The 11,476-nt window shown below is 44.8% G+C and overlaps 2 protein-coding genes across 3 annotated transcripts; one reads left to right on the top strand and one right to left on the bottom strand.

The window, feature by feature from the left end:
- Positions 1 to 1,343: 1,343 nt before the first annotated feature.
- On the bottom strand, positions 1,344 to 3,861 carry wnt10b (wingless-type MMTV integration site family, member 10b). Of its 2 annotated transcripts, none has more exons than XM_003963074.2 (4): positions 3,669 to 3,861; positions 2,929 to 3,191; positions 2,363 to 2,814; positions 1,344 to 2,283 (listed from the first exon to the last, which is right to left on the bottom strand). In XM_003963074.2, exons 1-4 carry the CDS (start codon positions 3,740 to 3,742, stop codon positions 1,783 to 1,785), a joined length of 1,290 nt encoding a protein of 429 aa, XP_003963123.1. In that variant the 5' UTR covers positions 3,743 to 3,861; the 3' UTR covers positions 1,344 to 1,782. The 2 variants fall into 2 exon arrangements, with proteins under 2 accessions (XP_003963123.1, XP_029689612.1); XM_029833752.1 differs by having other exon boundaries at positions 2,929 to 3,108; positions 3,669 to 3,734.
- A 2,465-nt stretch (positions 3,862 to 6,326) lies between these two features.
- wnt1 (wingless-type MMTV integration site family, member 1) lies at positions 6,327 to 10,819 on the top strand. The gene is made up of 5 exons (XM_003963075.2): positions 6,327 to 6,508; positions 6,799 to 6,904; positions 8,251 to 8,504; positions 8,689 to 8,954; positions 9,028 to 10,819. The coding sequence occupies exons 2-5, from the start codon at positions 6,804 to 6,806 to the stop codon at positions 9,517 to 9,519; spliced, it is 1,113 nt and encodes a 370-aa protein (XP_003963124.2). The 5' UTR covers positions 6,327 to 6,508; positions 6,799 to 6,803; the 3' UTR covers positions 9,520 to 10,819.
- Positions 10,820 to 11,476: the final 657 nt, after the last annotated feature.

Here is an 11,476-nt window from a genome sequence, read left to right as displayed (position 1 = left end):
AAACAAACCAAATCGCCTTACTTTATACATATAATCACCCTGTCAATCAAAGTGGGTAACGTTTATCTCTCCCAACTTCCTCTCTCTTCCTCCCTCTCTTTAATTTGAGCCCTGTCTGGTTGTCATTACTCAGGGGGCAGTCAATGTGCTGCTGTGCATGTGGCTAAAGTCTGCAGCACTGAGGAGAATGAAAAGGAGCATAGCAAAAGCTATTCCAGGCTGTCCACCAACTTCTGTCTCACACATGGAGGAAACAGTGACAGGAAATTCTCTTTTCCATCAGCTCCAGGGTGAAATGATAAAAGAATGAAAAGCTGCAAACCAGAAATCCATTCATTTATCATGTGTCTGCACTGCACATCAAGAGCCAATTCAGCCATTGACATTGTCATTCCTCATTGGTTAAGGAATATTCTGCCCTAGTTCATACAAAACAACAATTAGATCATTTAAATCATTTTCCAACACAGCAAGTTTGGATCATCTGAAACATCAAGAAATGCTGCTGTCATTAATTCAATCAGGTGATGACATGAGAGTTTTGCTGAATATGCACTGTAACAGATTGAGGATACAAATCACTTGGGTCACCACGAGCACTGTCTGGCAGTTAAATGTGCAACAGCGTGCATGTTTTTGATTGTGCATTAGTGCTAGAATTACTCCATGTAAGTGCCTTTGCACATAAACCCTGGCTGCACTTATGTGGTCGTCTCTGGGTCAACCATATCCAAAGTAACGAGGACACTTGCATTCCACATAGTTCAGCAAGTCCCTTCTTTGGCAATGGTCTCTGGACAGATGATCCCCCCTCAAACGCAGAGGTACAGCAAAGATTGGTAGAATCAACCCCACCCTCTGCTCTCCTGATGCTTCTTTCCAGCAATAAAACTCATAGTTGAAGGAAACAATATCCTGCTGTAATAAAAAAGGCCTTTCTCTCAACATGAAGTGGCTATAAAAAGCACTTGACCTCCAAATTCTGTGCTATTTACACAGAAAACTGACAAGTGGGCACATATTGTTCAGCATGGACAGTTCTCACTTGTCATAATATTGACTGAACTTTTGACAGTGTTAACTGTGCTGTCGGTGGGCTCAAGTTGTTTAGCTTAATTTATCTCCAATGAAAGCTTTAATAAGCTAATAAGACCTCACTTCACGTTGTTTCCAATGAGAACATTCAGCCTTTTAAACAAACATACAGGCCCTTGATACCAACTCCCAGATGTTGTGCTTATGCTTACACCCAATCATAGACGCAAAAAAGACATATGGAGTAAATATTTTGGGCTGCTTCTAAAAATAAAATGTGATTTCCCAATGAGTTGTCACCAAAAGGCATTTTTTCTGCGTTGATGGCATAAGTCTGATTATTTAAACCAAAAGATTACACATTTATATTAATAATACATTTACAAATAGGCATGTACAATAACATACAGAACCATAGAATTAGACATGTGGAAAATGTCTCTTCTGCTGTTTGTTGTCTTTGTTTTCTGTGATTTAAAACAAAAGAAGGAAAAAAAGATGGGTTATAGGCCATTTTCAAGGTCTAATCTGACCAAGGCAAGATGAATGACATGAGTCACCTCTTCAGTCTCAGATTTGGCACTATCAGAGTAACGTGTCTAAGAGGAAATAGATCCCAGATGAACGGAGAAGAGAGGGGCGATAAACAGGTTCTCCGGGAGCACAGGGAGTACAACATATCCCACAGGAGTGGGCAACGGGACAGGCTCACCAACGCGAGTCCTGCACTTGCCACAGACTTGCAAGCTACTTGCAGACGTTGACCCACTCCGTGAGACGGCACTCCTCACACAGCACGTAGCAGCACCAGTGGAACCTGCAGTTGCAGCGCTCGCTGTGAGTCTTTTTCAGGATGTTGTGTCCACGGCCGCAGCACAGTGAGCCGCAGCTGTCTGTGCTCTGGCTGGTTTTGTTGCATATCCGTCCTTGTGTACCTGCAGAGTCCACGGATAAGTTGGGCTCACAGAAATCTGGGGACTTCTCAAAGTACACCAGCTCTCTGGACATGCTTCGACGGCGCCCGCCGTTAAGCCCCCCAGTGCTCCCACTCACACCACTTCCTATTCGCGGGTTGAAAACCCCATTGTTCTTGTTCTGAGAGTTGACAAGAATGGCCGACAGGAACTTCTCCTTTAGCAAGGAGCCCACGAGGCGGAACTCTGGAGACACGTGCCAACAGGTCTGAAACTGGCAGCTCCCTGATGTGCCATGACACTTGCACTTCCTCTTCATGTTATCTGTCACTATCTGTGAAGAAATGTGAAAGTGATTAAATTTATGGCCATTTCGCTGTAACAATGAGTCAGATGGGATGCTCATTACACACCTGTCGCCCCACCCTGTTGTTATGGATCTTCATGCGAGCATGGATATCTCTTGGAGACCCACGAGAGTCAAGCCAGTCTCTGGAAAAGCGGTCCCCATAACGGACATCGTGGCTGCAGCCCCCCCACTCCCAGGTCTCCTGCATGGAGCTCAAGTCATCTGGCAGAGGCTTGAGAAGGCCAGAGGGGTGGCTTGAGCGCAGGTTAGCGGGCAGGTCTCTATGGTGACCACTGAGCTCTGAGGATAATGACTGCGTCACGCCAAAGCCTACCCCACCCTTCTGCAGGCTCTGTAGCTGCAGCTGTGTGAGTTTCAGCCGGATCTTGTCATCGTCCTGGCGACGCTTGGCCTCGCAGCCACACCCCCGCAGCTTGCCCATGCTGCAGGCTGAGGCCACAGAGTGAGCCACACCCGCTGCCAACATAGCCAGGGAGAAGGCACTCTCGCGAAAACCTGGTTACATGAGATAGAGAGCAAGGTAAAGGAATGGTAGGCTTCATCCCAACTTTACCTCTTGTCCCGCATACACAAAAATACCCCTAAGAGCATTGTGGCGTGGCACCTTACCCCTGTTGAGAATGGTGTTGTGATGGGGAAGTTTGCCAAGGCCTTCCAGTGAAGAGCAGTTCCAGCGTTGGTCTCGGAGCTGGTACTGGCATTCATGGATGGCCACCTGAATGCCCTGCAGGGCCGAGGCCGTGGCATCAGGACTCCTCACGCACATCCGCATCTGACGTTTGCTGAGGCCTGCCAGTTTCAGACACACCGAGTTTGGGGTTAGCACTGGTTCTCCTGCCACCTTCAGGCTGAGGATGTCATTACACAGCACCCTGAGGAGAGAGGAGAGACAAACAGTGGTGTGTGGAAGTGCGTGTGTGTGTGCGCGCGCGCTGGGGGGAAATTAGATGATCAAAAGTTGATTTTTCTGAAGTAGAACGTCTGAAATAAATGCAACAATATACAAATGTAGAAATGTCGTAACGAAAATACATTCTCTCTCTCGCTGTTTTCAGTCAGTAAATCGGTTAATCAATTACACACAAGTGCGTCAGCTGCTTCCACTGATGTTGCTTAATCCTGAGAAAATAATTCCAAACAGATCATCTGCGGCGTTCTCAGAATGGATTTCCAAATACTTCTGTATTTAATTATTTTTTTTCTCATTTATGCATTGAACTTAAGTATTGCACTAAATCTTTCGATCAGACAGTGTAGAAAGATTCAAAACAACCACCAAACACTGACTTCACTCAACGTTTACCCAACTCCAGAAACCCGCGCGTACATGAACTTTCAAGTGCACTCACGTAAACGCAGGTGACATAAGCGCCGTGGCCAAAATCAGGAATTTGTCCCAGCGGAATTTGTGCGGCGGCTCCATTGAGGCAAGCGGTTTGCGAGGCGTGACATTAAAACACTGGTGATAAAGTCCTGCGCTGGGTAAGAATATGAAAAAGAGGGAAAAGAGTGGAGTATTATCGATGCACCGCCAAACGACCGAAGACTGAGGACAGAGAACAGAGGGGGCGAGAGTAAACTGGAGAGGGGGGGGAGAAGAAGAGGGGAGGGGATGAGATGCCTCTACAAGGCGACTGTTTGCAAAATAGTGGCTGAGATGAAAGCTGGATCACCAGTTGATTGTTTCATACTATAATAGTGTTCATCCGAACGTGCAGTGACGTCTCCAAACTTTACGCACAGGCGCCGTTTCCAAACCGGGGGCAACGGCGCCTCATGATGGGGCAAGAACAATAGTTTAAAAACTGGAAATCATCTACAAATGCGGGTGTATATATCGTTGTTTTATTTATTGCTTTTAATGGATGGCCGCTTAAATTTTAAGTGAGTGACCCAGAACGACATTGGAATGAAATATGTCAAGCCAAGCCAGATTATGTTGATAAAAAAGGGGCAGTTGGATGATGAATGGGGGGAAGGGAGCACCGCTGCTTCCACTGTACGACAGGGAGGCAGCAGCAGGCAGGCGACTCCGCGAACAGACCCTCCAACAATACTGTTTTTAGCCATGTGGTGCCCCTGCCTCCCACCTCCATCACAGCGTCTGCTTCACATTGTTGTGTTCGAAGCAACACTGCCGCTGCAGAGTCTACATTTCTGAGTCTAAAAAAAAATACATGCATAAATTATGTCTGTATTTGGGGGGAGAGGAGGGGGTCCATATGGTGTCATCAGAGGCGAAATTCCCATTTAACTCTATGCGTTAGAGGAAGTTGTATGTAATGATTTGGGGGTTTTTTTGTCGTTGTTTTTAAATAAGCAAACAAATAAACAGCTTTATACAGTGAAATGAAGTCACCAAAATCTCAGTCACCTATTCGCGACTGGGTCCGTGCGCAGACATTTTAGTCTGGAAGTGATGAATCAGCATATTCATCCAAATTAACAACAGACCACTGTCATGTGTTAGGCTATATATTATGAGCGACGATCGTACTAAAACTTCGATCAACTGCTTGTTCGAGTCGAGATGACGCCGGACGATTTTCAAAAAATTAAGTCCCCCTCCTATAAAAAAAGGTTTGCATAGTGACATCAATCCATCTAATCTTCTTCCATTCCCTAAGCTGCGGCAATGAAAAGTGCATTAGCATTCTGCCTTAGCGTGTATGTCTAAGTGGCTTAAAAAGTGATTTGAAGTTGATTTGTATATAAAAGGCCCCCTTTATCCGGATTGAGGCTCTAATCTGCTCGGTGTCGCATGACTGCTCCAGGAAACCAGTTTGAGCACCTTCATATAAGGCCGCAGTATAAACGTAGGATGGCTGTCATTAAAGCCGTTTTACAAAAGCCCACTTCCTTTAGCTGTCATCTGACAGAGAGAGAGAGAGAGAGCGAGAGAGACAGGGGGGGTGGGGAGAGGAGGGAGATTATTTAAACATCACTCGGTACAGTGACTAATGTGGACATGCAAATTAGAAGATAAATGTCACATAATGCCACATTCACCCGTGAACCAGTATGGAGAAGTCGGGAACTCTCCAGCTTGCTTCTAGTCTGGGGTTAGATGGAGATGCCGCAAAGTGGCTCAAGCTGTGATTACGCTGGGCTGCATGTGCGTCGAGGGAGGTCTGCGTGCCAGATGTTTGGAAGGGTTCTGCTCGTCCCCCTTAGTCGGTTCCATCATACATCTACTTCAACCTTCAGATTCGAGGGTTATTTTATCTCTCCTGCGTTTGAGAACGTTTAAAGCCGTTCAGCGGGGAGTGTGACTTAACTCGGGGTATAGTTAGTGTTTTTCTTTGCGTTTTTACGCATATGTTTGCGTGCGCCTTGCTGTATAAAACAGGTGTTGTTTTCAAGGCATGTGTTCTAGACAATTCTATTTGAAGGCCGCACTGATTTACACATTAATAATTAAAAATTAGTGCTGCAAAACCCATCTAGATTTGCGTCAGCGAACCAAATGTTCTGCAACATCCTTAGTCACAGCACATTTTGAGAAAGAAGGAGGAGATGCGGTTAGGGAGTAGGCTAATGTAACCACTGGGTAAAACGGGCAGTTTTAGATTGCTCATATTCGTCTGTAACTGTGCTGCGCACTGTCATCAGCTGCGAGCGACAGAGGAGCACCAGGCGCACCCACAGCACAACCGAATATCACTGCCGCGGGACTATTTTCTTTTCTGCCAAAACTAGACGTCGATGGGAGCTTCATGGGCCGCCGGGGAAACGCTCTCAGCCGCGCACATTTACAGAGAATCGATTCCGTGATGACCGTGAGATTCCACAAGTAATATGCGCAACTCTCTGGATTCCCCCCCCACTCCCCCCCATCCATTCTCCTTTCTGCCCAGTTGTGTTTCCTTATTATTGTGCGCCCTATGAAGAGCATTAACTATCCCTCCCTCCAATCCTATTGAAAAGGTTCCGAAAAAAAACAGAGGGAGATGAGAGCAGCAAATCCCTTTTTTATTCCCCTCGTAGCGCTCAATAAGAGAAGAATGTGTTGCCTATCAGTCACCGAGGGGATCAAGTCTTCGGGACTATCCCACGCGTTCAGTGCGCCGTGCAGAGCATCACTGAGAGAGACAGAGTGAAGAGGGCTGCAGCAGCATCCTGCCAGAACACTTCACATCATCTGATAACCTCCATTGTAGTCGAAGAGCTGAACTTCTCATTCTAACTTGTGAGTATCCACCGTGCATTTTGATTATCCTGTGCGTAACAAATTATAGAAATAATAAAATGTAGCTTCAATTACCAACTAATGTCGAATCATTAGAGAAAAGTCACCACTGTATTCATTTATTGCTCTGTGGTTATTATTAATTTTTTTTTAAAAGAATGTTCTAATTAAAACATGACCACGGGCCTGCTGGCGCTGGGGTGGAAGGATTATCTGTAACTACGCGTAAAATCCAAACATGTACAAGTTGACACGTTTTTTTTTCTTCTCTCCTCGCCTTCGACCCGAAGACACGATGAGGAATCTGGCGCTGCTGTTGGGAGTGAAAGCCGCCTGCATCCTGCTGGTGTCTTCACTCACAGGCACAGGGGCCGTCAACAACAGTGGCCGGTGGTGGTGAGTTCTCCGTGCGCCAAAGATGCTGATGATGATGATGATGATGTTGATGCATTAAACCACGCAACAGCGGTGCTGTTATCGTGCGTAATGGAATTTAAACCACAGTTTTAGCAGCAAAACTTCTACCCATTCTTTGAGGAGGGGAAACGCGCGATATTATTGCCTGTTCATTTTGAGCTGTCATTTTCAAATTTGTTATTTAGGGTGGCATGTGGTTTCAATAAATCTCGACAACCGAGTAATTAAAATTTAAAGATTTACGCTTTTAAATTTACGATCATTTTTTTGTAATGATTTAATCCCGCCTTCCATCTGTTGGTTCATTTTTAGTGCGGTTTAAACACGGAACAACATTTTTTTTTTTTTTTTTAGCTCAGCGTGGAATAAATTAAATATGGATTCATGTCACAGCGGAAAGAGGCCCCAGACTGAACGGCGTTGATCCAATATCCTTGCATTTCTTTACAGGACGACCTAAAACAAAAACGCGGATAATTTCACCAAACTTTGGAAGAGAAAACACACCAGGATCTGTATAATTTCGCGTCAACGGGGATATTGCCTGGCTTGTTTAGAAACTCATAAACTGTGGTCTGGAGTTGTTGAGATAACGATTTAACGACAGATTTTGCCATTTTTGATGGAGTGTATTTGCGTCTGGCCTCAATCCCCTTCAAATATTTAAAATGCACGTATTTAAAACATCTGGGGAAAAAAGACCTAAGACTTTGAAATAAAAGCTAGATTATTATTAATGTCACCACATTCGCAGGCCAACAAAGATATAGACGCACTGCCAACATAACTGCTGCAGCTTTTTTACTTAAAAAAAAAAATCAAAAATATTTTAACCTGCAGAGAATATTAAGTAATGGAGTTTTTCCCTTGAAATAACATTTGTGCATAAGTATGGAAGTAAATGCAGTAGATGCATAAAATAACTAATCATCAGAATTATAGCTAATAATGTCCTCAATAGGAGAATTGTTATCTTAATATTGTGCTTCCTGCAAAGGACTAGATATATGTTAATGGTACAGGACAAATGGGTTTCTAACCTATTTCACATTTTAATGCTGCGTAGGTGTTAAATGATCGTGATACTCCTCAATGTTGGACGTTCTAGTCTGAATTGATCATCTTAATCAGTGGGTTCGCGTTTGTTTACCAAAACGAGAATACACACTCTGATCTACAGCTGTCCTCCGAGCTCTGCTAACACAGAATCATGTTTGTACTTTTAAAGGCAGAAACGCGCACAGTGCCAAACAATCACACAATCCATCATAAGGAGGTATGTTAGCCGCTTGACCCTCATTTCCTTTGTCCGTCTGTTGCACCAGGGGTATTGTCAATGTGGCCTCCTCGTCCAACCTCCTCACCAATTCCAAGAACGTGCAGTTGGTCCTGGATCCAAGCCTGGCCCTGCTGAGTCGTCGCCAACGTCGGCTGATTCGGCAGAATCCTGGCATCCTGCACGCCATCGCAGCTGGGCTGCACGCTGCCATAAAGGAGTGCAAGTGGCAGTTCCGCAACCGCCGCTGGAACTGTCCGACCACCCACAGCCCAGCCGTTTTTGGCAAAATTGTCAACCGTGGTGAGCCTCTCTTGTCTTTGTAACACGGAATATTTGGACATTTTTGGCCAGGATGTAATACCACCTTTTATAAATACTTAATAGGCTTTGTCTCCACTCTTGCTATGATTAAAGAAAATTTGGCAACATCCCCAGCTAAAAGGGCGGATCAATGTCTGATGGGAGACTTTGGTGTTTTCCTCAGGTTGCCGAGAAACAGCATTTGTATTCGCCATTATGAGCGCAGGGGTGACCCATGCTGTGGCCCGCTCCTGCTCAGAAGGGGCCATTGAGTCTTGCACATGTGATTATCGACGCAGAGGTCCCGGAGGGCCAGACTGGCACTGGGGGGGCTGCAGTGACAACGTGGAGTTTGGTCGGATGTTTAGCCGTGAGTTTGTGGACTCCAGTGAGAGGGGCCGAGACCTGCGCTACCTTACAAATCTGCACAACAACGAGGCCGGCAGAATGGTGAGGGTCTGTCCGCTTAGTGTCTCAGGTTGAAGGTGGTCCAGATCTTGATTTTCTTCATTTCTCATGGCAGACTGTGTCGTCAGAGATGCGCCAGGAGTGTAAGTGCCATGGCATGTCGGGCTCTTGCACCGTCCGTACCTGTTGGATGCGTCTTCCCAGCTTCCGCATGGTGGGAGATTTCCTCAAGGACCGCTTCGACGGTGCATCCAGAGTTGTTTACGCCAACAAGGGAAGCAACCGCGCCTCTCACAGAGCACACCCGCGACACCTGGAGCCCGAAAACCCAGCTCACAAGCCCCCTTCATCCATGGACCTGGTCTATTTTGAGAAATCACCAAATTTCTGCTCCTACAGTGGAAAAACTGGAACTCTGGGAACATCCGGAAGGGCGTGCAACAGCACCTCTCCAGGCCTGGACGGATGCGAGCTGCTCTGCTGCGGACGCGGGTTTAAGACGCGGACAGAGAGCATGACTGAACGTTGCCACTGCACCTTCCACTGGTGCTGTCACGTCAGTTGCTTGAACTGCACCAGCACCCGAACTTTACACCAGTGTGTATGATGACAGTCGGCAAACTTTAGATACTTTTGAAATATCCTGTCACAAGAAGAACATAAACATCCACACAGGGAGGTGTTGGAGAAAGCCACTGGCTAACTAGAAGGAAGCTAGTAAAAGCTTCATGTCAGGTAAACTTAAACAGGGAACTATTTGGCAGAGAGATTGAAGAGATTACTAAAAAAAGGAGGCGGGAGCTAGAAAGCGAACATATATAAACAGGGTACAGAAAGAATGTATACTAGTGCTTCGCTTTGATGCCTAGCAAAGGTATTTAAACACAACAAGTCTCACTGTTGAATGCAAATCATCCATCCACCATGTGTTTACACTGCAGACACATACAGAGATGATGTGGTGCAGCATCGCTCGCTTTAGGCAGGTACTGAAGGAGCCCACCGCTCCATCACTGAGGACAACGACCGCACACCACGTTTCTCCGATATTTCTGTGGGCCCGAGAGCCAAAAACGTGCGTCTTTCCCTAAAAAAACAAACAAAGAAAAAGCAGCAAAGACCTTCCATGCAACATCATCTCTGTTTGTTTTCCTTTGCTGAACTTTGGAATTGCATTGAGGCGGACAGCCAGTTCGTCCATCTGCTCCCCTGTAGTATGATTAATCTGGGTGGCAATTGACCAGGAACGGTAGTGACTGGCTGAACAAATCCGAGCGAGGCAGGGTGATTTGAATGTATTGCTGAAACACTGAATATGGCATAACTTTGTGTCGAGTTGCAAAACCGAGGGGTTTAATATCAAAAACAAAGAAAAACAAGGAAAACCAGCACCGTAGCTTTAGGATATGAGGTCATGCTAAAGTCCAGACAAGGGAAACAGGCAAGCGGTGCAAATCAAGAAAAGCAGCCTTTCATGAAGAAATATTATCAGCTAAAAAAAACAACCAAAATGATGTAAATAAGGATATTTGAGAATATATTTATGATGACATCATTTCTAAGTGATCCATTCACTTGTCGGCAGTTCAAGAATAAACCATGAATCGTTCCACCAAGTCACATTTTGATCAAAGCTTTTCCATCCTGGTGTAAATGAAGCCGACACAAACCCTCACACATTAGAATATCACCTTTTTTCCTGTCCGATGTAAGAAAAGAAAAAAAAATCCTTGTTTTCATGCACTGAATATTTACTGTTTTATTATTGTAAATACAAGATATTTATTTTATACTATTATAGAGAGATGATAGAGAAGACCTGTTAGATTTTGAATAAAAAGAATTTAGGTTCCCGTTGCTTTTGTACTTTATGATGATAGAACAATAAAGTCTATATTTTCAAGTAAGCCGCCCCCCCTGAATGTGTCAGAAGATGCTAATGTGTGCTGCAGCTTCAGCATTTCAGATACAACCACCAGCCAAGTGAACGTATAAGCCTGTCTCTGTGTGTCCTTCGCTTAATCCTATTATCAGCCCCAAAGGAGCTCACAAAACATCCCTGCATCCGTGCTCCCAACCACCCTGCTTACTCACACAAACACCCCATTTTATAGTGTACAAGACTTTTCTTTCTTTCTTTCTTTTTACTGCATTTAACAAAGGTGGGATGAGAAATTTAAAAAAGCAAAGAAGTAAACCTAGAGACCCCGAGTGACTGTGGGATAGGTTTATAACTTTCTCACACTACGGAGAAATACGCAAAAAGTAAAACCACAATGGACACTTGAACATCCCATAAAACCAGATCAAGGGATGTAACTGTAACTCTACGGATGCAAGCAAGCAAGAAAAACCTTCAGAAATATACTCTGAGGTTATTACACGGTCAGAAAACTCAAATTTAACAATTGGTGACTAAAAATAATGGACCACCCTAAAAACTTTAGCTTTAATACTGATCAGATTTCCAGATCAGTTGAAGTCCACTAACAAGTGAAATGCTTGAGTTTGGTCCATAATTGCACGATGTTAAAAATGATCCCGGAGATGTAAAACATAGAAGA

The sequence above is a fragment of the Takifugu rubripes genome, chromosome 3 (genome assembly GCF_901000725.2).
Source record: "Takifugu rubripes chromosome 3, fTakRub1.2, whole genome shotgun sequence".
Lineage (NCBI taxonomy): Eukaryota > Metazoa > Chordata > Actinopteri > Tetraodontiformes > Tetraodontidae > Takifugu > Takifugu rubripes.
The sequence above is the reverse complement of the archived record's forward strand: the minus strand, read 5'-3'. Positions and strand labels throughout refer to the sequence as shown.

What these genes read in the sequence shown, in the direction of transcription:
- wnt10b (XM_003963074.2), bottom strand. Translation starts at nt 3,742, where the DNA reads ATGGAGCCGCCGCACAAATTCCGCTGGGACAAATTCCTGATTTTGGCC. An exon ending in CTTATGTCACCTGCGTTTAC is followed by an intron (nt 3,192 to 3,668) that starts GTGAGTGCACTT and finishes CTCTCTCCTCAG; the next exon opens with GGTGCTGTGTAATGACATCC. An exon ending in CAACACCATTCTCAACAGGG is followed by an intron (nt 2,815 to 2,928) that starts GTAAGGTGCCAC and finishes TCATGTAACCAG; the next exon opens with GTTTTCGCGAGAGTGCCTTC.
- wnt1 (XM_003963075.2), top strand. Translation starts at nt 6,804, where the DNA reads ATGAGGAATCTGGCGCTGCTGTTGGGAGTGAAAGCCGCCTGCATCCTG. An exon ending in TGGCAAAATTGTCAACCGTG is followed by an intron (nt 8,505 to 8,688) that starts GTGAGCCTCTCT and finishes TGTTTTCCTCAG; the next exon opens with GTTGCCGAGAAACAGCATTT. An exon ending in ACAACGAGGCCGGCAGAATG is followed by an intron (nt 8,955 to 9,027) that starts GTGAGGGTCTGT and finishes TTCTCATGGCAG; the next exon opens with ACTGTGTCGTCAGAGATGCG.